Source organism: Magallana gigas, chromosome 2 (assembly GCF_963853765.1).
Source record: "Magallana gigas chromosome 2, xbMagGiga1.1, whole genome shotgun sequence".
Classification (NCBI taxonomy): Eukaryota; Metazoa; Mollusca; class Bivalvia; order Ostreida; family Ostreidae; genus Magallana; species Magallana gigas.
Window position 1 is genome coordinate 32,735,368 of NC_088854.1, and position 27,751 is coordinate 32,763,118.

General features: G+C 33.3%; 2 protein-coding genes across 12 annotated transcripts in view; one reads left to right on the forward strand and one right to left on the reverse strand.

Moving 5' to 3' along the window:
• The window catches only part of LOC105319247 (uro-adherence factor A), a 59,732-nt gene extending 48,457 nt beyond the window's left edge, over positions 1 to 11,275 (forward strand). For 6 of the 10 annotated variants that reach the window (XM_020063708.3, XM_011416696.4, XM_020063710.3 and 3 more), the window contains 12 exons: positions 120 to 146; positions 766 to 1,127; positions 1,717 to 1,911; positions 2,225 to 2,395; positions 2,522 to 2,662; positions 2,942 to 3,078; positions 4,102 to 4,278; positions 4,800 to 5,351; positions 5,676 to 5,834; positions 6,512 to 6,808; positions 8,179 to 8,202; positions 9,874 to 11,275. In XM_020063708.3, coding sequence (XP_019919267.3) covers positions 120 to 146; positions 766 to 1,127; positions 1,717 to 1,911; positions 2,225 to 2,395; positions 2,522 to 2,662; positions 2,942 to 3,078; positions 4,102 to 4,278; positions 4,800 to 5,351; positions 5,676 to 5,834; positions 6,512 to 6,808; positions 8,179 to 8,202; positions 9,874 to 10,434 — 2,803 coding nt within the window. In that variant the 3' untranslated portion in view covers positions 10,435 to 11,275. The remainder of the gene's footprint in view (positions 1 to 119; positions 147 to 765; positions 1,128 to 1,716; positions 1,912 to 2,224; positions 2,396 to 2,521; positions 2,663 to 2,941; positions 3,079 to 4,101; positions 4,279 to 4,799; positions 5,352 to 5,675; positions 5,835 to 6,511; positions 6,809 to 8,178; positions 8,203 to 9,873) is intronic. The other 4 variants (XM_020063711.3, XM_020063714.3, XM_020063715.3 and 1 more) reach the window with 4 other exon arrangements.
• An 866-nt stretch (positions 11,276 to 12,141) lies between these two features.
• On the reverse strand, positions 12,142 to 26,812 carry LOC105319248 (N-acetylneuraminate 9-O-acetyltransferase). Of its 2 annotated transcripts, XM_011416703.4 has the most exons (22): positions 26,653 to 26,812; positions 25,672 to 25,768; positions 24,377 to 24,563; positions 23,996 to 24,106; positions 23,580 to 23,631; positions 23,081 to 23,152; positions 22,743 to 22,833; positions 21,863 to 21,971; positions 21,325 to 21,449; positions 20,941 to 21,011; positions 20,703 to 20,835; positions 20,314 to 20,422; positions 19,955 to 20,044; positions 18,540 to 18,659; positions 17,644 to 17,697; positions 16,298 to 16,454; positions 15,885 to 15,964; positions 15,642 to 15,746; positions 14,941 to 15,081; positions 14,703 to 14,780; positions 14,481 to 14,573; positions 12,142 to 14,195 (listed from the first exon to the last, which is right to left on the reverse strand). In XM_011416703.4, the coding sequence occupies exons 1-22, from the start codon at positions 26,786 to 26,788 to the stop codon at positions 13,938 to 13,940; spliced, it is 2,469 nt and encodes an 822-aa protein (XP_011415005.3). In that variant the 5' UTR covers positions 26,789 to 26,812; the 3' UTR covers positions 12,142 to 13,937. The 2 variants fall into 2 exon arrangements, with proteins under 2 accessions (XP_011415005.3, XP_011415006.3); XM_011416704.4 differs by lacking the exon at positions 17,644 to 17,697.
• Between the last annotated feature and the right edge of the window lie 939 nt (positions 26,813 to 27,751).

The following is a 27,751-nucleotide window of genomic DNA, read 5'->3' on the forward strand; positions in this document are numbered from 1 at the left end:
AAAAGTTCAGATCATATTGTTAACATATGAGGGATTTTGGTTTAACATGCTTCTTTGTTTATAATAAATGATGATAATTTAATTGCTTTTTCACCTATTTTTTATGCTGCACTTTTTAGTGCTTACACGGAAAAGGGAGAACTCAGGCAAGTGCACAAAGTGAACTCAAATTTTGAGTGCACTCAATTTTTCCTTACACTGTCAAACCATGTAGTGACCTTCATTTTGATATTTTGATGTGTTACCCTCATGCACATAGGTTTTGGTGGGGGTGGAGAATAATGATTCATAATAATGTTTCATAATAATACACCTGCTGGTACATGCATACACATTAACATGGTGCGTAGAAAAATCCCTTTAAATCTTATAGATGTCTCCAATTGTGAAAACCTGGGTAATTTTATTCTGTTTTGTGTGCATTTTCAACACTTGATTTACCATATTTCACCTTGCGTCTTTATACACTGAACAATATTGCACAGATCCACAGGAATGTACAAGGTTGTAAAGTGTCTCTTAGAGATTATGTCATCTCTATGTAGATTTTAGTCTGTAAAGTAAGCCAGCAAGTTTTGCATATCAAACAGAAAATGCTGTGGTTCTTACTGTTTAAAATCATTTCTGCATTTTCAGAAAGGTAGGAAAATTAACCTTTTATGATAATTTGAAAAATATATTGTATTCTGAATATCTGATGAAATTTTCTAATGTAAAACTAAATCATTTCTCCATTCCACTTTCATTTTGATCTGATTTTTGCAGGGATGTGGACCAAATGTCTGATGACCTTTCCGAAGGTCACGAGGACCTTATGGACGATGAGGTCTCGTTCTTTGCCAAATCCGTGGATGAGATTGCCAGGATTACGACCCGGATGACCTCCTCCTCCCCCTGTCTCCGCCCCCACTCCTCCACCAGCGTGCAGACGGTGGATTCAGACACATCCTTGGACACCTCAGTCTCCCTCCGGTCCAGCGTCAGTAAAGCAGAGCCCACCTACATTGAGGAACTGATTCCTGCAGAGGGAGATGATCCGAAGTTCGATATTCCACCAGAGAGCATGACCGTAAAGGAAGGAGAACCAGCCAAGTTTAGCTGCAGAGTCAGTGGAACTGAACCCATAGGTAAAATGTCTCATGAGGAAGATGGAAAAAATTACAGATACAGGAACTTGCTCGAATTTTGTAGGGTGTAGATTTGTAGATTTACTTTTATGATTAATGCCGATACTGTGTTTCATAATTCATTGAGGATGTAAATTAATGGATGAGTAATATCCCCAAAATCTACCAAAATTGATTTATGATTCCACAGTATTCAAAATGTGTTAGTAGCTTTAAAAAATTTACCATTAAGAAAGAAGGTTTAGATAAATACACATTGTAACATGTTTTGAGGAAACAGACAAAACTCAGGTTTATAGCTCGATATCAGTTAATGACAGACACATTCATCAGGTAACAGATTGTATTCTTTGGATAGAATAGATTTCCCTGAAAATCAATTCAGTCAATAAAGTATGTCGCACCTTAAAAACGCAGTCCTGTAAGAGAGTGTTGTCCAAAACAAAGGGAAGTAACTCTCTCTTAAAATTACATGATTTTAAAGAAAACTAGGGAAATAACCCTTGCCAAGGTATTGAACACTAGTGTATTGAACAAAAGAATATCGGACATTGTTATGCAGTTAACAGTTTCTATTTTGTGCTTGCAGAGGTGATTTGGTACAGAGTAGAAGACGGCGAGTTGCAGCAGTTGGAGGACTCGGAAGATTATGAGTTTACTGGCGATCACAACAAGCATGGTGCTACTGTCTTCAACACGGCCAAGAGCATGGCGGGACAGCTGATGTGTATGGTCCTCAATGAGAAGGGACACTGTTCACAATCCTTCATTCTCAAAGTCAGAAGTAAGTCTTCTATGCCTTTAAAAATGTATCGTCTCTGGTTCAGTTAGATGCATCTGAATATGAACTTCAAATTACTTAAAGAATTTTCATTTAAATTCATGGGCAACAATTATTTGTTTTTTAAAGTCAATTTTTCCAAGATTGATGGGGATGTAATGTGTGGGTTGATTGTGAACATAAGGAGGAAATATAAGGGTGTTGATTTTGGATGAGGCAGACCTACAAAATCCTTGGAAACTGACCCGAAAATTCTATCATTTCTACAGTATATTTGATGGAATTACACTTTCATTACTGGTAAATTGCCTTGCAGGTAACAACCAAGAAATGAAGAAACCAGAGTTTTTGAAAGAAATTGAAGATCAAGAGGTCAAAGAGGGTCAACATGTCAAATTTAGGGCAAAGGTCAAAGGGTATCCACTTCCCAGAGTTGTCTGGTACAAAGATGGACATCTGCTGAAAAATGGCACTAATTATAAGATAGGTAAGAACCACATCATATTCAATTCATCATATGATCATATGACATTTGATCTCAGGTTAAAAATTATAAATTTTTCTTGGGAAATTTGGATATTTGATAGATTTTCATTGGTTCTATTTTTTACAGAAAAGTTTGGAAACAGAGATTACCTATTGAATGTGGAATATGCAACTCCTGAGGATGATGCGGAGTATTGGGTTGTTGCCAAGAATGTTGCAGGGGAGGCAAAATCAACAGCCCAGCTGATAGTCCAATCCAAAGAACTAGGTACGTGTCAGGGAAACTAAAGTGTCATCGATGACGAGTTGACAGATATAATTTTCTAGTAAATCAAAAAATGGTCATTAGAATTAATTTTTCTTGAGAAGTTGGTGAATATTTCAAACAAATCTTTTTTGGAGGGGGTAGGGGATGGGGAAATATTTCAGATTTTGCTTATATTGATTTTTTTATTTGCCGTTAAAGTTAGTTTGATTTAGCAGCACAGAATAAATGAAACAAATTTCCAAAAGATGGTTGATAATTTTGCTATCTGATGTATTTCAGATTCCTCACCAAATACCAGTGCATCCCTGAGTAAAAACAAGGATGACCAACAACTGGCCAACATGGGGAGGAAGCTGTTGATGACCCACGGGCAGGTCACGGAGGAGACTGAGAGGATGATGGAGTCTGCTAATAAGGTCCGTGTGTGGAGTCGATACTTTGTTTACCTGTATTCACTATCTGCATGAACAGTATAAGCTAATGGTTTGGGGAGAAATGGGAAGTACTGTAGATTTCATTTAATTTATTTCAATTTTTGTGAAATTTTTTATTCATGGATAAACAATAACACAGAACAGAGCTAAATTTTTCAATGATTATATAATTAATTATAAACTATATAATATTTAAGAAATCTACAGTGGTAAGTGGTCATATATGCATGTATACGACTTATTGGTGAGTGAGCTAGTGTATTCATCTATCATGAAATGCATGTGTGTGCGTCTGTAAAAAAATGAATTTTGGCAAGTAAAAGCTGACATTTGTAACTTTTTTCCCCATGATATACGCTCGTAAAACTTTGCCAAATGATATGTGTTGGTTGACATAATGAAGACCATCTGAGATTAAAAAAGACAACAACAAAGAAAGAAAATAACAAAAGATATATATGAAGTTTTTATCATACAGTTTTTAGATGTCATATTAATTATATTTTCTCTAGCAATGAAAGAAAACATAATTTAGCGTGCCGGAATGAGAGATTAATAACTTGGCAGTGTTTAATATCGCAAGCATGCTCTTTTAATGATGGTTGAAATTCGGCCACCCAGCCTGGAGCAAGTGTCGCTGTTGCTCAGTTTTCATATCCACCTATTAACATTCTTCAAATGATTTTAGAATAAATTTTTTGAAAAAAATAATGAAAACACAGTAATTATACTAATAGAGAAAAATTGTACTTTTTGACCAGGATTTACTTTTAAGAATTGGTGAAAGTTATAAAAAAAGATAAAGGTTATGATGATGATAGATAATCCCTATAACTTAAATTGTCCTGAGGAGTTAAGTGACACTTGACCTCCACAGCTGGGCCTGAATCATTCACATGAAACACCTCACTCTTTATGCATGGTTTTAATGTGTCTACCTTTCTCTCTATCTCTCTCCCTTGGGTTTTTGGCTGACTAATGCTTTGGGTACATTTGCACTAACAGATGTCAGACATGCACTCCTCACTGGATCAGTTTGATGCCATGCTCTCCTCATTTGAGGCAGAGATGGAGGTGTCGGGTTCCTCAACGCCTCGCCCTCCTCCGCCCTCAGAGTTTGCGGATGAGGACACTCTGCTTAAACATGATCTGCGTAAGGGTGTGGAAAATTATAACAGCATGGTAAGGGATGTCACTGAGTATGGATGGTTGTAATAATGTAATCAGGCGTGGATAATGTAATCGGGTGTGGATAATGTAATCAGGTGTGGATAATGTAATAGGGGTATATCATGTAATAATGTGATTATGAATGAATGGATGATGTAATAGGGTGGGTTATGAAATTATGTCTAAAGGAGGGACTGAATAACTACATGTACGTATATCTTTCACACAAGCATGTTCACACACAAATCCACTTTCATAAAACTTAAAATTGACAACACTAAATAATTGGATAGGATGAAATATAAAGCATAGATATCATTAACTGAATAGTCTTTATATTGAATAATTTTTCATCGATTTTTGAAAACATTTTGTCACAATGTAATGTGATTAAAATTAACATTATGTGTGAAGTGTTAAATGTTAATTAAAAATTTTCATTACAAAACTAAAATTAAAAAATTCCCCTGGCTTAAGTTGTATAAAGACATGAGATATTTAATTTACTAACAATAATACTTTGAACTTTGCAGAAGGATGCAGCATCCAACATACGAAACACCACCTCATCTGCTTTAAAACTGTTGAAATCCACTGAAAATCTCATCAACTCCCAACCGGAGGAAGATGCATTTGCCTCAGTCTCTGTAAGGGACAGCACTCTGTCTCCAAAATCTAGGCAAGACCAGGACAATAACAATCTAAGCCAGAATTCCACACAGAAACTCTTGGACAATGTGGTGTCGGAGCCGGTCGCCAAAGTACCCAGCTTAGATCTCTCCGAAGTCCCAAATGCGAAGGACACTGATCATGTGACCTCCGAAACTGTGATAGAAGAATCACCTGCCTCAAAGACACCTCAGGAAATTGTGAAAGTGAGGAGTGATTTGCTCAGTGAGGATGAGGAGCCGACTGTCGTCAATTTTGGTCCAAAGGAGGTTTCTGGGGAAATGTATGGTAGAGACTTCTATGTACAGACAGAGAAGAAAACGTCGCCCAGGCACTGGGAGGTCAAGCTACCACAGTATTCCTCCCGAGGGGGCAGCGTCATGCACCCAGAGGGCCTCCATGAGACGGAAGAGGAGGTTAGTATGAGAAAATATTTCATGGGTTTCTAATTTTTTTTTGGTGGGGATGGGGGGTTGAAGAGACTCACTGCTAGTGCAAGTGCACTCTGTATGGTTCATTTTCCTTTGTTATGAAGCATCATGTATGTAACAAAAAGAATTGTTTTGAATTGATCTGTACTGTTAATAGTGAAATTTCAAATGTTTTTAAAGATATTTCCTATAAAAAATAATTAACAATGAACTTTACAGAGGCTAGATTTATTAAAATATATATATATAGCTTAGGAAATATGAAGAGAAAAAAATGAAGCATATTTGTTGCACCTTTTTATGCCACAGATTTACATAACGTATGGTCACATCTGTCATTTGGAGGAAAAAATTCATAACCTCGAATATTGCTTAAATCACACGCCCCTGTCCCACAAGAGAAAGCTCCGAGACTTGGAGGAAGAGGTGGCCCTCGTAGTGGCCCACACTAACCTCTCCGAACAGCGTGTAAGAAATGCATGTTGTCACAGAATGGCTGCATCTCTTTCGATTTTGTGTCCTCCTTTCTCTAGAGCATTCTGTGCTTTGATCTTTTAAAGATGTATACTTAAGAATCTTTCTTGTGAAGTGAAATAGTCTTGCTGCATTTTGAATGTAAAGTCTCTTTTACAGTTAAATATTTTGTACATTGTTGTATTGCAGAATTAGAATTATCTAAGAATGGAGTATTGTGACTGTGGAAACCTTTTGAATACCAGTACATGTAGAACTTTTATGTGTAAAATCTATTTCATTTGATTTCAGGTTTTCTTTTTCATGTAAAATCTCCCCTTTATTTTTTTCCTTTTTCCAATGAAATCTTCCTTTATTTTTTTTTTCAGATATTTTTTTTCCATGTTGTCATTTTAATTCTCTGAAAAACATATATATGTTAGTTCTTGTCTGACTTTCTAAAAAAAAAAATAACCATTTTAGGTTTCCCATTTATATTGACAAAAAACTACACTTGTACATTTTTAAGATCTGAGTTACATATATAAAGTCTAAGCCTGGTATTTCATTAAAAAAAAAGTCAATATATTTAAGTGATAGAACAAATAAAGTCATTTTTTCATACTATTTTGGGTCATGCAGCTACAGAAGCAAAATTTTGATTATTTATTATGATCATAACAATTTTGCAGGTTGTAAATGTGGAGCGACAGTTGGATTTGAACAACTGTCCCTCAATCTCCACTGGTCACGCAGCAGAAGACAGTGTCAGTAGTCTCTCTCCCAGCCTCTCCATTGATTCTGGGTTTTCCTCCATACGGGAAAAACCACAACAGACTCAGATGTTTGGAGAATCCAGCGAAATGGACATTCCCGAGAGCCGAACCGAGTTCAACGAGGATATGGGAGCAGCAGAATTGCCGTCGGTGAATCGTCTCAAAGCACTGTTCAACGCAGGAAAGGGAGATGACTCTGCATCAGTGAAGCGGGTTAGCAGAAATTAACTATTAGCATGCTGCCAAGCTTTAGCTAGTGATAAAAAAAAGAAAAATTTTCAAAAATGGTGGCGGTTGCTTGATGACTAATGGTCACTTTATTGCTAACAAACTTGTGTACTCACATCTTACATGTATATTTATGTGTATTCACATTTGACATTGAGTACTATTGAGTAATTGTGAGAGTGTGTGTGTGTGTGTATTGAATATGCCTGTATTTGATATTGATCACCAAGGTTTGTTTTTCACTTAAAATGAACGTGTTCACAAACAAAACAAATAATGTGTTCACAAATTTTGCATGAACATCACACAATTGCATGTGCACTCTGTGATGTTCACTTAAAAAAAAAAGTCAGGCTGTATTATAAAAATATCTCTATCCATCTTGGGTGCTGAAAAATAATAAAAAATTTCTGATATTAAAAAAAAAACCAAATATTTTTTAACCAATGAAGTTTCCTAAAAAAAAAAGAAGGAAATTTCTTTGGTTTTGGTCATCCTAGTTCCACAACTGGAATAGGGAGAAGATCATTATATTTCCACAGCTGGAATAGGAAGGAGATCATTATGATTTAATTTTCCTGGTTTTCTTTTCCCATTTTCTTTCCTTTTCTTCAATAATCATTATATATATATATACTTATTCTTTTTTAAAGTACTAACTAATCTTGTTTAGTCCATTGTAATTTTTAAAAAACCCAGAAATATTTACTAATTTAAACTCTTAAGATAACCAATATAAATGGTTATTTCATATTGCTTTCAAATGTATACTTTTTCTGAAACAAACCCTGGTTTCCTTTACTTGCTGTAACAAATATTTACTTGAGTAACACAGTTATTGTTCATGTTTTTGAAAGGCTCATGTGAATCTCCAAATCTCATATGAACATTTTCTCCTCTCTATTAACATATTGTCATAATGTGAACAACTAGTCATATAACAATGGTGCTCATATGTAAAAAGATGTACCATAATGTGCATATCCTGATGAAGTATTTTAATGACTATTTTTCAAAAGACTTTATATACTAGCTATGGAGACTTATAAAGTACTGTAATATCAGATAAGATATTGGATCAATCCATGCTTGTTATGTATAATAATGTATTTTACTCTTGTTGATATATTATAAATAAATGCTGTTGATATTTCCATAGATCTCATTCAAAATATTGCTTTTATCAATTATCAGGAGAAAATTCGTAAATGTACACACAGCTTTTTTCCCCATTTATTGATTTTGGGGGTAAAAGAAGATGGCTTCAGATTTCTTTGCATTCAATGAGTTATTCCCCCTTGTACAACTAAAGTCCACTTGCATGCATGCCTAACTTTTGAAACAATAATTTGCAGTTTGAAAATGTTCTAGAGTCAGGGGTGAGTAGCCACTACACTTCACCATAGATGTGTGCTTCTATTTGATTATAATGCTAATCTCTCTGTATTGAAGCTAGTAGAGTTGTACTCTGTTTTAATTTGTTTTTGTTACAATTTCATGCTACATTGAGAAATATTGCTGTGACAGTAGAAAAAGTAAAAAAAAAAAAAAGTGATGGGCAGAATTGTGGCAATGAATGCCACGGTATTCTTGTAGAGCTGGGCTGTGAATTTTTGAAAGGATCCATGCATACTTTTTTCTTAACAAATTTGCCATGAGAGTACAAAAATCTAACTTTATCAGTAGATGTATATGAAAAATTTAAGTTCAGTATTCATTTATTTAGTAATACATGTATGTGGCATATTTGGAGTATAAAGCAAAATGGCATAATGTAACAAGTAAAAATATGGCAAATTTGTAAAAGAGAAAAAAGTATATAAATGGAGTATTTGCCAAGGAAAAAACTGAATTGGAGCTGATTGCACTGTAGATGCTTTTGATTTTTGAACGGAATAGCAGAAAGGAAAAAAGATTTAGAAGGTGTCTGGTAGATGATACTGTTATTGAGTCAACAAGAATTCTTGACGGCAGAAAACATGGAAATCAGTGGGCTAAAAGTAAAGCTTGCTGATGTTTGAAAAAGTACAAAAATAAATGTAGCATGAAAATATTAAGGATTTAGAACTTGATAGATTCAGTATCACTCTTTCTTTTTCTTTTCCTGTTCATCAAACTTTAACTCTTATAATTTCTGGAATTTTGGAAGACTTTAGAGGAATAATTGCACTCTTCATAATTTTCTTGTACACCTATTTCTACATTTTTATTGAAAATTTTCTTTGCATTTAAAAGTTTAATAATCTCAAGATTATAGGAGTGTACCGTAATTAAGCAGTATGTAGATGATGAATATTTTAAAATTAATCTTTGTAAGATTTTATTTTTTTCCAAAAATGAAAACATGCTTGTTGTAGATATTTTTTTTCACCACAAAGTGACTTAAAAGAATACAAATGGCAGGATTTGAGATTTTTTTTTAGTTTTCAGTTTTTCTTTCTTTGATTTTTCATTGAACACAGAATCTATCAAGTTTTATTTCCAGTAGAATTTATTGCAGAATACCTTTGATAATTAACATTGAAATTTTTGAGTTTTCCATAATGTTTTATTTTTTCTCAAGGTTTTCAGGTAGGTATCAGTGAGTTAATTATTTTTTTTTTTTGCAGCCAACTCAATTACTATCAGCTATATTTAAATATTACAAATAATAATGTATCCAAAAATATTTACTATTAAAAAAATCAGATACAAGTCAAAATCATCATGCTGTAAAATAGTTATACCCAATTATTTAATTAACCTATATTTTATTTACCGGGTATAACAATTTGACATGTCAAAATTTATAGATACATTTTATCGAAAATATTTTTTGATAAGATTTTAATTTTGTTTTCGTTCTTGATCCATTTCCATACTAAATCTGATTAACATTTTTTTTTTAATAAATTCATTAAAAGAAAACTCATTTCCATAATGAACAATTTTTTTTAAAATTTGAAGAACTCATATTTATACATGTAGTTTAAATTAGTTAAAAAGCAGTTTCACAATCGAAAGTTGAATCCCATTTTGGAACCAGTTGAAAATTTTAATGTTGCTTTTAGGTTCACAGTATAACGGGGCGCAGTGTTCCCAAGGAAAAGCTTGAAAAATACAGGAATGTTTTGTCCCCCATGTCCAAACCTGTCCAGTCCTCAGAACAACCCACCCCAGGAAAGAGCACACTGAATGTGACTTTGTCTTCAAAACACCCAGGGACAAAACATATCGATGCTGAGCCCACCCAGATTTTTCCGGAGAAGAAAGGAGATTTTTTCCCGCAATCACCCAATCTGAGAACTTCAAGTAGTGTCACCTCTACAAAGACAATAGCTAGTGCAAAAACCAAAGCTGCTCCACCCCCTCCATCAACCAATCAAGGAGCAGCAGCAGCAACATCTGTGTCAAGGACACAGGTTCAAGGTAGCTCTGGGTCAAGGTCAAATAACGAACCTTCCCAGAGTTCATCTAAAGTGTCTTCCTCACAAGGTGCTCTAGCTAAAGGTAAAACGAGAATTCGGTCTGGGTGCATAAACGCTCGAGCCTCTTTTTGGGAGAAGCGTATCCATGGAGAGGAAACTAAGGAAGAGGAATTTCCGGAAATGGTGGAACATGTTGATGAATGAAAGTCTTGGTTTCAGGGAGCAAACGTCTATTGTACTCTACGTATATGAATGTAACATTGTTTATGCTTATTCCAAAACTTTCTGCTGAATGTGATATACAAAACTCTAATGTACTACATGTATAAGCAGCAAAGGATCTTGAATTCATGAAGAAAATCACTTGTGTATTTGCAATATTTACTCATATGCAGAGATAGGTTTTCTATTTATTTTTTACCTTTAAGATATGCATGTATATTCAAGTATACTCAGCAGTAATCGTATATATAAGCTAATAGGTGCATTTATGTGGAGGTCTTTTTGTGTTGTTCTTGATCATGATTCTACCACAAAAAAGGTTTCTTTAAACTGTGTATTGTAATTCTTTCATTGGAAATAAAAGTTTTGGTTCAAAAACAGCTGAGAAAAATCTACAAGGTGTAAGGAAATTGTATTATTGCTATAATTCTAGATATATGTTTTGTTGAAGTCTGCATGATGATGAGGTTGTGATATCAATCAAGTCAGATTAAACTTATTTTAATAAACACTAGTTTTCTGTTAACATAGATGTTGTATTAAAATGAACAACTGCCATACAGTGAACTCTGCATCTTTTGTTGTTGGTTGTTTTGTTGTTATTTTATAATAACCAATGATTTTCTCTCTTACATTTTGATATTATACATTCCATATGGGTATTTGTTAACTAGCCTGTGATTTGTTCATGTATTCTAAGAATATGTCACGCTGGTATATATTTATATCTCAATCAAATAAACCTTCAATGAATACTTCTACTGTAATGTATCATAAGTGCAATATCTTCAAAATACAATTAAAATGATATTTTTTCATTGAATATGAGTCAGTTTTTATTTGTTAATATTTTTAAGCCAGCTGGTTCAGAATCACTGAGCATAGTTACCCAAATTGTTATTTAACCCACTGGCAAATATAGGTACAAAACTTGTCCCATGATTTCAACAGAGGTGGTACAAAATTATGGAAATACAAACAGTATCTGTTTAAAATTTAATGTTTTCAAAATTGTTCCTTGGAGATAATGATGGGGCTGGATGATGATCATAGCATTATGGAGGAACAACCAGTTTATGCTCAATGATTGAAACACGATTCCCTCCATATCAACATTAATAAATAATCCTATTGTGAAAAGTCGAATGTTTCTTTTCATGGATATAATTTTTAAATTGAAAGTTCACTCAAAGTGCTGCTTGCCTTCCATTTACAAAATGAAGGCACACATTCTACCTCTAGAACATTACTGCACTACGTATTCTGTTTCTTGAGAGCATGACTGACTTCCCTCCCCTTTCTACACTGATTCATATATTTAGAGGGAATAAAATCTACAAAATCATTACCAGTAATGTGGGATATAATCTGTAAAACCATAACCTGTATTGTGGAATGAAATCCATAAAACCATTACCAGTACAGTAATTTGAGTAGGGACAGATTTTCATGTCTTAGGCAGATAAAGTATTGAAGTTGTTACACGGCATTCCTATTCGTTTGTTCATATGCAATTCAAAAAGAGACATGAGTTCATCAAGATACATGAACTATTATGGAGTACTCTAACTACATGTTTTAGTATCCATCCTATATCTGTAGTGTGATTCCACAGTTTCAGCTCACCTACACAGCAGATAAACCTTTAATTATTCCTCAAGATTAATACTTGCAATAAACTTCAGTATGTTGAGCATTTAGTGATTTTAGCTTTATTTTTAAACTGCATTTTGGTATAACACAGTACATGTACATTCTTCAACTCAGGCAAAGTAATAAATGCTTTTGAAATACAAATGACCCACATTAAGAGATGAGCAAAATGGTTTTCATTACTAATTTGGAGGCAGTGAAAACTTCGTTAAAAAATAAAGATTACACTGTACAAGAACAAATTACCGTAATAGAATACACAGTTGCGTATACCATGAAAAATCAGAGAAATACACTGAATAAAGAGTAAAAAAATTAACTATTGGATGAATAACGTTATGAACATGATCCGACAAAATTTAAGAATTATAACACATTATACAGAGCATTTTATGAGATATTTTTGTTAATTATCACTCTTGTTGAGCAAAACCAATTTACCTGCTGTTCAACTGATTCTTAATTAGTACATAATCATTGGAGGCAGTAACAATGAAATTCAAAAATGTTTTATATGGAAAATATTGTACAGCCCTTTTAACTCGGAAACCTTTCTGGATCAATAAAGCATCCAGTTGTAAAATGAATAGCCAGTGTGAAACACAAGACTGATAATACATCATAGAAGTATTAAAAATAAGTTTGCAATAGAATTTGTCAACATGGTAAATGGAATAAATATTTGGTGTCAAGAGTATTGAAAACACAAGAGAATGGTAAATTTTAAATATTGTATAAATGATGTGACATGAATCAATTTTGTAAAACATCCTGCAATGAATTTTTACAGTGCCAATTAAGATGTAAGTTGTGATTACTAGTTGTCAGTTTTGGGTTTTTTTCTAGGTTGAAGATCACTGTTTTTAACCAATTACTAACCATGATGTTGCAAATATTATCATAGACTTCATGTACACATATGCAGGTATGACAAAATCAGCCCACACATAGGTGGTCCCTTGAAGACTTCTGAATGATGCACGAAGGAGATTTACAAAAAGATTACTCTATGCAGGTTCACATACATATGTACAGCGTACATGTACCTAATGATTGGTGAACTAGCTGTTATGACGGACAGATAAATGAGATAACCTACAAGCTCTGGCATATCACATGCACAACGAATACACTGTTTTTGAAATTAATTTGTTACAAAAGAAATTTTAAAGATGTACATGTATTACATCTGAATTTACAGTCTACAGTCTCTTACAACTACCTTTCATCTTAACAGAATAAAGGTTTCAATCCATGAACAGGCATTGTAACAATCCTGTTTGAATATCTATTCAATCTCTATCTTGAATAATAGCTTCAAATAAGTTCTATTGTTTCATTCAATACTGGTCATTTCATGTACATATACATGTTGATTACCCTTTTGTTTTTACATACATGTTAAAGTATGTACTTATTTACATAAATATTTATATAATTAAATGAGCAAAGATTAAAAAAAGACTTTCTGTATTACAGATACTTATTCATCAGTGCATGCAAATCAAAACACCTGTACAAAGATCAAAATAATAATTTTGGTTTTTAATGATATTCATAATTTTTATTTGCGAAAAATGAAGAGTAAAAAAAAGACTTAATATATAATAGTTTACATGAGTTATTACATATATATCTCCAACTTTGTTCAGAAATTATTGTTTACAACATACATACATACATAATAAATAACAAACTTGTTTCAATAGAATCATTATTTACAACAGAGTTATACTTAAAATTCATAACAGTGATCATACCAACACTCTCTCTCCTCAATATACAAATAGCACAAACAAAATTTAATAAATATAATATATATATAAAATACTTTAAAATGTTAGAACACCTTTCGAAATGGAAAGGGGAAACATAACCATGAAAAATATAATAGCGTTCCGCAGGAGTGCTTTCCCTTCTTTTGGCACTAAGTAATTGGTAAGGATTCCGGTAATTTTGGAGATTTCGTGGCTAGCACAGATAAAAATGAAGGAAGTCAAGATCACATTTAAAACAGGGTACGTGGGCATTAGGACTAGAACTCCGTACGTGTCGGCAGCCAGCCATATATGGTACTGGGCAATGAACAGCTAGAATCAAATGTAAAACAGAAGCATCAGAACACATTAAGTCCAGCTCTGATGTGTACAAGTTCAGCTCATAAGAATTTCTTCAAACATTAATATGAGAATAAAAGGTTTTACAGTATAAAACTGGTTTCAACAGTTACATGTAGAAAATCAGGGCTAACGACTGTATTTTTTAAAGAAGAGTTGTGTCAATATTTGTTTTGTCTAGTTTGTCTAGAACACTAGAGAAAGTGTTCCAGTTTAATTAATACAAGTACCAAGGTGTATTTTGGGGGTTTTTTTTACCTCGAGAGATATTTTGCCAAACCAGGCGAAGAATGAGCTATATCTGGTCCTCACCCAGCCCAAGACATTTCTGACTGTGACATAGGAGATCAACTGCAACGAGAAGTTAAAACAAATTCATTCACATTACTATCACATACAATATACAATATTTGATACATTAAAGCACAAATACTAGGACAATATGCTTAAATCCGAGTCCAATTTTTAGTTTAGACTTACTGGTAGAGCTACTAGATAGGAATGGGTATCATTACACTCCGTCTTATTCTTACACAGGAATGAAAATATGGCATAACTCTGAAATCAAAGAAAATCATACCGTAATTATTAGTTACAAATATCAGCAAGCACAAATTACATCAACTTTATGTATAATATTTTCATTCCATTCTCGTTAATTTGGCTTGCAAAGAAAAATGGATCTCAATTTTTGTTTTTCTTATATGGAATTACTGACCCCTAATCCTATGAAGCTGAGGATGGTAAGGGACAAGGAGACGCCGGTGGAGAACAGGGATTTGGTGTGGTTGTCTGCGATGATCCCTTTCTTCAGCAACAGGTGATAGCCAAAGGCAAATACCATCCCATACACCACACTCTGAAAAATAAACAATTTTACATCCATTTAATGTTCTCCTGCTCAAATACCAATAACAATATTCAAGGCTGCCAAAAAAAAAAATGCGCAAGGCAACAGCATATTCATTGCAAACAGAAGATTCATATACATGTACTTATACTAGTAATAACAGTTGTTATATTTTTACATGTAGCAGAAAAATAAAATGTTTTTTTGTCCTATTGAGTAAAATCAAAATGAAATAACACACATCTGGTACACGTGTACTGTAAATTCCTAATTAAATGTGGGAAATTAATATTGGCATAAAATCGCCAGAAGCCCGTCTCGCGAATTTTATAATCTCGCATTTTATTTTCGGCCAAATGTAAACTACATGAAACTATGATAAAATTTCGTAATTGGAGAAATTATGTTCTCGCGATTTGTTGGAAAACCGTTGAAACGCGGAATTAAGTACTCGCATAAAATAAGGAATCTACAGTATATACATCAAAAAAGAATTATTTAGTTTAATATTTACGTTCATAAATGTTTTACACACAAGAAATACATCTACAAGTGATGTGTTTACTAACATATCTATCTAATGTCCATCTGAACCTCCACTCGTGTAAAGAATCGTCGGAGCGGACAAACAGTGCCTTGATCGGCCTCATCAAAAACACCTTTTCAAACAGAACCTGAAATACCAGAAGAAATAACATTTTTTAAATAAAGAAGCCAAATAAATCTTAACTTTTTTAATGCTAATTTTCTATCGAAAATGTTTCAATTAATTTCCATCTTCTAATATGATGTAATAAAATGACGGCACTGACCTCTGACATGAAGAAGAGGGTGATCACAGTGGTAAGAATGATGAACTTGATTATCATGTACAGATAGTGAAGGTTGCTAGCTGCAAATAAACAGGGAAAAAAATGACAATTACCCACCAAATTCTTCATTGAAAATTACAACAGAAAAACACATGAGAACAAAAGATCAGTTGCAAATTGCCATGGTTACAAAACCACAGCTTTCAGATACTTCGTGAATCACATGAAACAGCAAATTTTGGTTATTGACAAAACCTCAATCTTTTAATACAATTATTTGGCAAGATTATCATGCTCATGCACTCAGCTTGACATCATAATTTTTTGGCAAAATTGCCGTGGTTAAAAATAAAAAAACTACTGGTAGTGTATGTGGTTGAATTATTTTGGTATTGAACGAATCAATAACTCACCTTCACAGGAAGCATCAGAAATTCTTGGCCAGATGGCCATGGTTAGGTAAACCACTGTGAACCAGAAGGAAACCAGTGGCACAAAGTAATAGAACTGGTACGGCCGGTTCATCACGAAGCACAGCACCACAACCAGGAAATTCAACCGGAACATCACCTGTCGTGTCAAAAGTCACCCATATTTAATTTCCATCAAAATAAATTACTAAGAAATCATTTTAATTTGTGAGGGCCAATTTTCACGGATTACTGTGCAATCATTTAATTTCATGGGGGCCAATTTTCGTGGACCGTTTGGTTTTTTATTTACTAGTTAGGATGTAATTTCGAGGGTGCGTCAGTTTTCAGTTTTAGTTAAAAAAGAATACTCCTTCTAAATTTTTGATCGCTGAGGATATAAATTTGTGGGGAAGGGCTACCCACGAATACCACGAAAATTGAGCCACCACGAATTCTAATGATTCCACAGTATTCGTAGATGATAATTTTGCATAAGTTTTTCATAGATATGTATGTAGGCATAATGAGTATGGAAAAAGAGGTATTATATAACTTATTGGCGATGTTAATTCTAGGGTGAGGGGTACCCATGATTTCCATGGCAATTCAGCCACCACAAATTATAGTGATTCAACTGCACATTTCTTGTATGTGTTAGTGGTTAGTGTTTTCTGACACAGTATCATAATCTTATATGTATCTCAAACTAAGAAAGTTTTTCTTTTTGACAGATGACAGAAAAAAAACCCTGAGAAATTAAGGTTACAACAATGTTAATAATGTACCCTAATACAAAATGCCCCCTTATAGCAGCATAGTAAAGTCTTAAGTCTTGTCTGATAAGCTTTGAGGTTCTGATTTGAAAAGAAGATAATGCAAAAGTGAGATAAAAGCCACACAGAAAATATCTTATCTTGTAGACTTATCATATCAATTAGCAATTCAAAAACGTTTAAAGTACTGAGAATACATTTGTTAGTAAATGGAAAACAATAAAAAATTCAAACAACATACACTAAAGATACTCATGAAAATGTATTAACAATAAGAAATATTGTAAAACAACAAAGTTTCAAGTACGTCAGTACATGCAGAAATCATAAAATCATTAAACAAATTATTCTCTATTTCTCAAAGCACTATTAAATAAAAGAGAATGGGTTTAACGTGGAAACAGAGGAAAAAGCAAAAAGGTGGCCAGCAGACAGACAGACAGACAGATTAAAAAATTAAACTTGTGCAAACTACAGAGAAAGCATCTATCAAAAGGTCAAACATCATCTAGAGATGGATGATATCACATGCACCATTTTTGTCAGTGAGCTTTGCGTTTTGAATTCACTTACTTCAGCATAATATCGGAAGTCATACCAGCCACAACATCGCACATTACAACTTGTCTGAAATTGACATCAGTATGAGACAAAAAAGGTGTGATGTGTGCGTTAAGCAAGAAATTTTTCAAGCACTCTTTACACATAATAATTTTTTCCATTTCCTCCTCTAAAATGCAAAAAATTTTCAGCGAAACATGTCCAAATTCATATTTTTATGAAATAATTCAATGCACAAAGTTTGCAAAGCTTTGACTTCTATTGGAAAATCTATTTTGGTAATTCACAACAGTTGGCGAAGACTTTTCATCCTGGGGTTAGAGTGTACAGGGGGTGGCTGAGAGCAATAATCTAGCATACTGTCTGTTTAGACAAGTTTCACTGTCACTGGTGTGTACTTTGTTTACCATAGAAGCAGCCCACTTAAATAGTGCCCATCTCCCAATACAGGTACATGCTTTTAAATTTTGTGGACGAACAAGCACTTGTGTACATGTACCTGCATACACATAACATACACATATTTAGAGGAGGATTATCTTCAACTGGTATGATTTCATTAGTTTTGTGTTTTAGGTCTAAATAAAAATCTACTACATTAATTACATGCAAATAAAATATTTTAATTTGTAAAATGGTTATCAATAGCATGCCTACATTTCAACACTTCACTAATTTATATTAATTTTAAAGATATTAAAAAAGCTGAATAGTTTTAGAATGGTTCACATGTATACTTAATTGTATCCCATAAAGAGTACCTCATTGGAGAGCGAACTTCAAGGCTTGGCGTAAAAACTGTTTGTATTGTTTCAGAGATCGATCTTATTATAATAAACAATTGTCCAATAAATCCCAATATCTGGAGCCCCGAAAGGAGCTATCAGCCCTAATATCTTATTTCTCACCTGGCAGTATCTTTGTACACTGAAATCGGATTTGTTCCAGAAGTAGGAGAAATGCCCGTAACCTGTCAAGAACAGGTAGGCAGAGACCAGCACCCGAATATGCATGTAGATAGGTAACACCTGCAAAACACAACAAAGTAAAAAAAAAATGAAACATCTTATGCCAAAATATTAATGAATTTGTAGTTTCTCAGGTACTGTCACATCAGGTCAAAGGTTGCAACATTGATTGATTTTATCCTTATGTTGAAGAGTGGAATGTTGAGTTCAAAAGTGAAACAAGAATAGAATTCCTGGGTCCCCCGCCGGTCGAGCAGTATACTAGTATCGAGTCTATCGACCAAGGCTGATTTAGGAACTTGACCAAGGTATTAGTGGTATAAACATTTAGTATAAATTTAATGAAAATCCGACAAAATTTGTAGGCATGAGAGCGCTTACAAGGCCAATTTTCAGATAAACTGGAGTCATTACTGTGGTCAAAGTCCCATAACTCCAACAAAAAGGATCGACCAATGCTGATTTTCGAACTTGACCAAAGTATTAGTGGTATAAACATTTGGTATAAATTTAATGAAAATCTGTCAAAATTTGTAGGCATGAGAGCGCTTACAAGGTCAATTTTTGGATAAAACAGAGTCATTATTGCGGTCAAAGTCCCATAACTCCAACAAAAAGGATCGACCAACGCTGATTTTCAAACTTGACCAAGGTAATAGTGGTATAAACATTTGGTATAAATTTAATGAAAATCCGTCAAAATTTGTAGGCATGAGAGCGCTTACAAGGTCAATTTTTGGATAAAACAGAGTCATTATTGTGGTCAAAGTCTCATCCAACAAAAAGTATCGACCAATGCTGATTTTCGAACTTGACCAAGGTAATAGTGGTATAAACATTTGGTATAAATTTAATGAAAATCCGTCAAAATTTGTAGGCATGAGAGCGCTTACAAGGTCAATTTTTGGATAAAACAGAGTCATTATTGTGGTCAAAGTCTCATCCAACAAAAAGTATCGACCAATGCTGATTTTCGAACTTGACCAAGGTAATAGTGGTATAAACATTTGGTATAAATTTAATGAAAATCCGTCAAAATTTGTAGGCATGAGAGCGCTTACAAAAAAGTGTGACGGACGGACGCACGGACAGACAGACAGACAGACGGACGGACAGACGGACAGACGGACGACAGACAAAATGTGATCAGAATAGCTCACTTGAGCTTTCAGCTCAGGTGAGCTAAAAAGACTTTATCGTGGTCCATATACATTTTTGTCCAAAACAACACTTAGTCTAGTAAAATTAATTAGAGCATTAAGTTAACTCTCATATTTTAGCTGATAAATGTAAATCATCGAAATGAATATGTATTTTTAAGAAGGGACAGACATTTGCAAAATTCCAAAACAAACCTTGCTGGCCCCTGTCAGGTGGTAGATCATTATGACTAGCTGCATCCAGCCCTTCCATTCATCGGTCTGGTCTCGATGCAAGACTTTAGTCTGCGTAATGCAAATTTTAAAAATTAATGCATTTTGAATAACAATACATTTATCTCATAATTTAGTCAATAATACCACAGCAAAGCAATGTAACAAAATTATAGGAAATTCTATGTTCTTTATCATTGAAGAATGTACAGGTATCAATAGAACATTCAGGTATATCTCTAATAAAATCCAATTCATCCCCACCCTCACCCCAACCAACAATCCCAATTGAAATCAACCCCTTGGATCAGTATACACCTGTTAATGGTCCTATCTCTTACCTGGTCTGTATTTTCTGTGAAGAAGAAGCCCAGAATCATCAGGTAGGCAAATGGCAGCAGGAAATTAACATGTGTGTAGTATTTGTTCTCTTTCATAAAGAAATTCGTTCTACAAAGGAAACAGGTATTGTCAAATATATATGTGTGCTGCAGACCTTTAAAAAATTGAAGCCTTCATTTTCTGTGCGTTTTTTCTCCCTTAAAATGTAAGAGACTGAACTTTAATGATTGAATTCTCTTCCACTTCGACATGTGATGAAAAGGGAAGCAACTCTGACTAGACCATTTCACAAAAGGGTACATAAAACATTACAAAGAAACAATTTAATATTGACCCATAAAATATGAAGGTTCACAGGTATTGTAAGATTGCTGGACAATCCGGTTACCTGTCACACAAGAATGTGTACGCCATGATCAGCCCTAGCTTGGCTAAACAAAGCATGATCTCATACAGAGTGTCTGGCCAGGTTTTCTCTGTTGATGTGACGTAGGATCTTCCATTACGGATGCCGTTGTCAGCTGTAAGAAGAAGTAAAGAACGAGGTTTCATGCATACTTGCTGATTTTTTAAACCATTCTTATTTCAATAGAAGTGCGTATTTTTTCTGTAATTTATGCATTTACCTGCCCTGGCTTTGCTACCATTGCGTCGAATCCTCCTTCTGTGCAGAAACATGGCAATAGCTGACAGCAAACTACAATTATCAGTTTCATTCATTTTATGAATTAAGCAACATTCAAATGTCCTGGTACATTTAAAGGGACAAATACATGTGTAACCATCACTTGTATTCAGGACTGGAAAGTATGGAACAATTCATTAAAAAATGTTGCTTGATTTTTAAACCATAAACAGACTCTTCAATCTTAGTCCTCAGAGAACTTCAAACCTTAAACTTAAAAACAAAAAGTAAGCAGTGTTTCCTATTCCTCTATAAAGATAAATGCAAGTTTTACAGCCTGAAATTTACAGCCACTTAAAATCTTGCAAAAGGATAGCTCACATACCAGACTAAGAAGAAAGCGGCAGTGATGATCTGTATGGAGGTAATGGAATCCGGAACACGACAGCATGTTCCATCATTGTGGTTCATGTGGTCATTACAGTACATGTTCAACAGCATCTGTAAGTCCTGTAAATAGAACACGGCTGTAAATATGCACATGTTCACCTGTAAAACTATCCTGTAAATACATGTAGTATGACTGTAACTGCCCTAAACAGGTATATATATATACAGGTACATTACATTTTCTATCTAGTACCGGTAATACTCCTTTTTGTCCGGAGTCAAAAGGTGAAATAAATAACTTTATCATTCAAAGTTAATATTGATTTATTCCCCGCTCAATATACAAATGAAATTGATCAATATCATGGTAGCATTTGACTGAAAATAGATCAAGTTAATAAACTAATTTTACAATTTATCTTTGAACACAGAAGAACTTATATAGTATCACAAAAATGTTATAATAGGAAAGTGTTTATTATCTTGCAATGAACCATTGTTTGAGTCCATTTGAGAGATGTAAGCATACTCACAAGTTCTAGGGCACTCTTGGAGATGTGGAGCCCATCCAGGACTGCGTTGTCATGGATACCCTGGGCGACCAGTCGGGAGGAGCTCCACAGCTTAGCCTCACTGCCACCACTGAAATTTACATCAACATTTAAACAATGCAGTAGTCTATGCTCAGTAACTTAAAAATACATGTATACCTGTATTATATTACTGTACTGTGAAATCTGATTTGGTGAAATGTGAAAGGGTAAAACTGATAGTAAATAGCCTATCGTGGTAAATCGAAAATGATATATAAGACTAAGTAATGAAAAATTTATACTGTACTTGTTTAAAATGTAATGGATACACACATGTAGATAACCAAATTACAAACATTTACACGTAGATGGAGACAAATGGTCTGTCTATTCCAAAACACACTCTCTAAACTTTAAAATGTTATCATTACTGTAAATTCCTAATTAAACGCGAAGAATTAATATCCGCGTAAAATAGTGAGAAGCCCGTCTTGAGAATTTTAAAATCTCGCTATTAATTTTGGGACACATGTAAACAACATGAAACTAAGATAAAATTTCGGCATTCGCGATTTTATGTTCTCACAATTTGATGGTAAATCTTTGAATCGCGGAATTAAGTACTCGCATAAAATAAGGAATCTACAGTACTTATATAATCAAATTACAGTACATGAAGTTATACATGTAATGCTACATTGAGAAAACGTAAGGTAAGTTTAAGCAAAAAATTCTCCAACACGAGCAAGTTTTGACGAATACTTTTTTAAAAAAATGTACGTTGTACATTTTGTTCAAGTTTTTAGCTTACATTTGAAATATGATCAAATGCATGAACTTTTCATGTAGTTTTTAAGAAGTTTTCAAGTAGTTTTCTTACAGAATATCAATGGCCACCTTGTTGTAGGCGTCTACCTGCTGATTGTTGATCATGGAACGATTTGGGTAGAGCTTGGATTCATCCACTGGATCTGTAAGATAAAATAATGGATAATTCACCAATTGAACATCTGAGTCAATGCCTTTTACATATACTACATGTAATGACTTTTTTTTTCAAAACAGATCTCCATGTTTCATGAACCAGAACATCAAATATTTAAAATGGAAATAGATAGAATACATTTAATCCATAGAATACATAGAATCTTCTTGGAAACAGATATTGATTTTATTATAAATGAAGTACATGTATATACTTTTGCTTATTTTTGTTACCTTGCAACATCCAGATAATCTGAGTACTATCTTTTAACTTCAAGATATATGGAAGAATCATGGTGAGGTTCACTGAAAAAGAAAACAGATGCCTAAATCAAACATCTCAAGTACTTCATTCATAGATCAATATTATGCCAAGGTATTACCTTATTCAGAGCAAATCTTCACTTTTTACGAGTGGCAAAAATGTTTTTTGAAGATAATGCCAATCAAGTACAGCAAAACCTTGTTATCTCCCGACTTAAACAACTTTTTCATATTGAAGAATTTGGCATATCATGGATTAAATACAAAAAGAAGCAGTGCTTGAGATAATCCCAACCTCTTTTAATATATCTATGATATCCGAGATATTCAAGATACTGTAATTCTATGAAGAATAATATTTAATCTAATAATTAATTAAAGTACAGGTTAAGGAAAATGAAGCCCTTCCTGATTGCATTGAATATGCAAGTTCTAAATCTACCCTCTCAATATATATTTGCATACTTACATTCAAAGTTTTTCACTGCCTCCACTGATGCATTAAACTCCTTGATACTCCACTGCAAAAATGAGTAGATTATTTAGCATTAGATAGTTAAGTAAGTTAGTAAGTTAAACTCTATTTAGTGGCAGTAAGTAAAATACATGTGAAATATTTAATCATAAATATGCTTTTCAACTTAAAATATTGGAAACATACACATGAACAAATTAGAATTCCTAGAACATGTATATGTACCTACAATATTTATTTAATATTTGGAAAAAATAAGCCTCAAATGATCATATGAGGCCTTAATTTATATGTGTATCTTTTAATTGTCTCATAACAGAGTTATTGGAGAGCCAAGGGTCACTGTACAATTTACCAAACTATAGTGTATGTCTTAGTTGCTACATGTATTACATAATGACAGAACTCACAGTTCCACTGCCTGTAATCAGGAGATTGGGCCGGGAACTTTTATCTGCCATCAGCCAGTTCTTATACACATCATACATGGAAGAATTCACCATGGGATGCCACAAAAACTCCTGAAAACAGACAAATTTGGGGGAGGTTTGAATAGCCAGTACAGCTATAACACAAGACTTAAATTTTACATATACATGGGTACATGTATAAATTGCTGATTTTGCAAGAAAAAAATTGTAAAAACTATGATACACGGTACTTGAAAAAGATGAAAAATTCAGATTTTTTTTTCTATTTCCTTTTTTTTTTAAAAATATTTTGTTATAAATATAAAAGAGATGAAAATTTGGCAAATCATTGCCACAAAATATATTCTTCAATGTACATACAGCTTTGACACTGATTTTCTTGTCCTCAAAATAAAGATTTTGATGAGCTTTATGGTCATCGATTCTGTGCAGACTAAGAAGGTTCACAAATTCAAAGTAAAGCTGTCTTATGCGAGAATCTCCGAGGAACGTGATGTGATTCTGCTCCCCCCAGTAGTATATGTAGTGCATACACCGCCTGGTGTGTCTGAAAATAAGATTTGAGAAAAATGAGCGACATTCATTGAATGTAACCTTTTATAATTCGTTTAGTTGGAACAGAAAGAGAACATTTTGTCTTTATATTTGTAAAGTCTTAAGCTTCTTCTCTTCAAAAGTAATAGGGAAGACTAAAGTTTATGAAAGAATGACAGAATGAAAGACAGGAAAAAAAGCCAATATCTCAATAAAGGGGCATAAAATGAAAAGTTGGCAAAGCATTTCATAAACGACATAACCAGTACATATTCTTGATAAATATATTGCTGTGAAGCATCATAATCATGTCATTATGGGTTTTTAAGGATGAAGTTTATCCTTAAAATACACAGATTAAAGGAATACTGATATAACTTTTCACACAATGCATAAATTACAGTCAAATTTGTATATGTTTAATTGATAAATGCATGGATGTCTGCGTTTAGTTACCACATATTTTTATGAATTACAGTCAACTCGTAACCAAACTGACTCGTACGCAAACAGCCTTATAATAAAATAATGAAGTTTATCCTTAAAATACACAGATTAAAGGAATACTGATATAACTTTTCACGCAATGCATAAATTACAGTCAAATTTGTATATGTTTAATTGATAAATGCATGGATGTCTGCGTTTAGTTACCACATATTTTTATGAATTACAGTCAACTCGGAACCAAACTGACTCGTACGCAAACAGCCTTATAATAAAATTGTCGAGTAAAAGATGACTTCAATTACAATATTATGCCTTTCTTCAAAGAATGGGAAGAATTTATGAATTTTTCAAGCTAATTTATTGGTTTTTTAAGAAAAAATTGCATGTAAACAGAAATTTTCTAACAAATGTTGATACTGGAACCTCTTTGGCAAACTTTTTGGAGATGACAATATATTATCAAGAATTCTACACTCATTTGTCTCATAATTTCTTAATTATTGAAATTATATCAAAACCTAACCATAACAGATTATCATTTACATTTACATCCCAAGTATCAATGTTTACGACCAGACCAATGGATTATTAGCTTGTTTGGTACGAGTCGGTTTGGGTACGACTTCACTTGATTCCATTTTTTTTTAAGGCTAGCAATATTGATAACCTACACTTTGGAGTACTTGTGCATCATACATCCATAGGGCTGCCATGTATTATACCCAGGAAAACGCCCATCACTTAACAACCATTTACAAGAGTCATTACCTGCAATTAACAAAGTTTAGAATTAAATTTAGCAAGTAAAGGGACATGGTCATGCTTTAGGTCAGAAGTAATTTTTCCGTTTTTAATGTTTACAATGCTTTATATAAGGCAATTCTAGCAGTCAACTAAACCCTAAGTGTCAATCGTCGAATCATAAGTGAGACACAGAGCTCACAATTCTTTGTTAAATAAATAAAGCTCGGTTCATGCTTTTGTTCAAATTTTGAATGTTGAGAAGAAAATTCCAGGTTTAGATCTAAGATGTGACAAACACTAGGAATTGTTTATTTCTGTTCTAAACGAAATAGCAGATAGAAAAAAAGATTTTAAAAACAGAACTTTTACTGGCATATTGAACCAAAACATGGCATGAACCTTGTTTACCTAACAAAAATTTGTGAGCTCTGTCTTATGCTTATAACTCTTATACTGACACTCAAATTTTTGTTGATTATCATAAGAATTGCACAAATAAAGCATGTAAATAATGAAAATAGAAAAAAATCAAAATAATGACCATGCCCATTTAATAATACAACAGAAATATTTATAACAATGTGAGGGAATTCGGGCATCAATATATAAGTTGGAATAAAAAAAACCCATACATACATCATTAGAGATGAATGCAATTAATATGTTACTATGGCAAAACTAGTAGTGGTAGATCAATAACCCAAAACAATTTAGAGAAAAGCTAGAAAAACATAAAAGACGGTTAAATCTTAATTAAAATTGTCGTAGATCTAGGTAACGCCCACCACTTCGTGTCTTTGAACAATCCATAAATTACATGCTGTTTATGAACATGACACATTGCTGCATTGTATAGGATGACGGCGTTTCATTGTAAAATTCATATAAACCTTCATTCAAAGGCTTACCGTATTTAAGATGTAGTACGCCATGATACATAACAAACCCACAAACAATACAAAAAGCTAAGATTTTGGCATTCTCGATGTTTAAATAATAAGTAATTTCGTTAGTAGACGACCCTCCTCGATTGTTGTCGGCCATCGTTTCTAATCAATAGTAAGTCGTTCATAGAAATATTCACGCCACGATGGTGCGCAAATCAAAGTACGAAATGTACACATGTACTTAGGACTGGGAGAGAGAGAAAAAAAATATATAGTCAGAGACTGTCTGTGTTGTTTTTCGTTCATTTTATAAAATAATTAAACAGAATGTACTGCAAACAATGCTATTATGTATTGAACACGACTTATTTACACGATTTTAAAGCTACTTTAAAATATACATATTAATTGTTTCCTTTAATAACAGTCATTGGACATTATTTCAGATGAAGTTTCGTAATTTAGAAAGTCGTTCACATGCATGTGTTGCAACCATCCTCTTTTTCCTTAAATTTCTTATCAGCAACGTTTTCACATCAAGAGCCCAGAGTGGTCTATAAAAAATATGTGAGTCAATTTATGATGCCCAATGTTCATCATTGGTGAGCTGGTGAGTTTACATGCATTATGCATATGGACATACTTCTCTCTTTTTTCAAACAAGTTATAATTCTGTTTTATACTCTATTTTCTACAAAATTGGTCAATGAAAAAAAAATTCTTTTGGGCTTAATTGCTTTTTTAAGATCAAAATTTTGAAACTACTATAACTATTAATTATGAAGGTAGCGATCATTGCAGAAAAAAATCATACATTTTTTCCTGCAATGTTCCTGCCTCCATGTCCAAATGAATCATCAAAGAAAGCATGTATTGTTTAAATTTGACAAATGTAAACATGAACGAATTTGAACTGATGTATCTCTCAAAACTATACTTTAGTCAAACGACCTAATTGTGATTACAAAATCTACGTGTGCTTAAGGTTAGATAATCTTTCTTTCATTTTGTTTACAATAGTTTATAATATACATACTGCAGGGAGACCGACAGTTCTTAAATGTTCACAATGTTCACCCCCTCATTTAAAGATAAAGTAACATTTTGTTATTGATTTTCT

Bases quoted from the DNA above. Each gene is read 5' to 3' on its own strand.
- LOC105319248 (XM_011416703.4), bottom strand. From the start codon at position 26,788: ATGGCCGACAACAATCGAGGAGGGTCGTCTACTAACGAAATTACTTAT. The intron at 21,012-21,324 runs GTATGTGAGCTA...TGATAATTGTAG, and splicing joins GCCGCTTTCTTCTTAGTCTG to TTTGCTGTCAGCTATTGCCA. The intron at 15,965-16,297 runs GTGAGTTATTGA...GTTTATTTGCAG, and splicing joins TTCTGATGCTTCCTGTGAAG to CTAGCAACCTTCACTATCTG.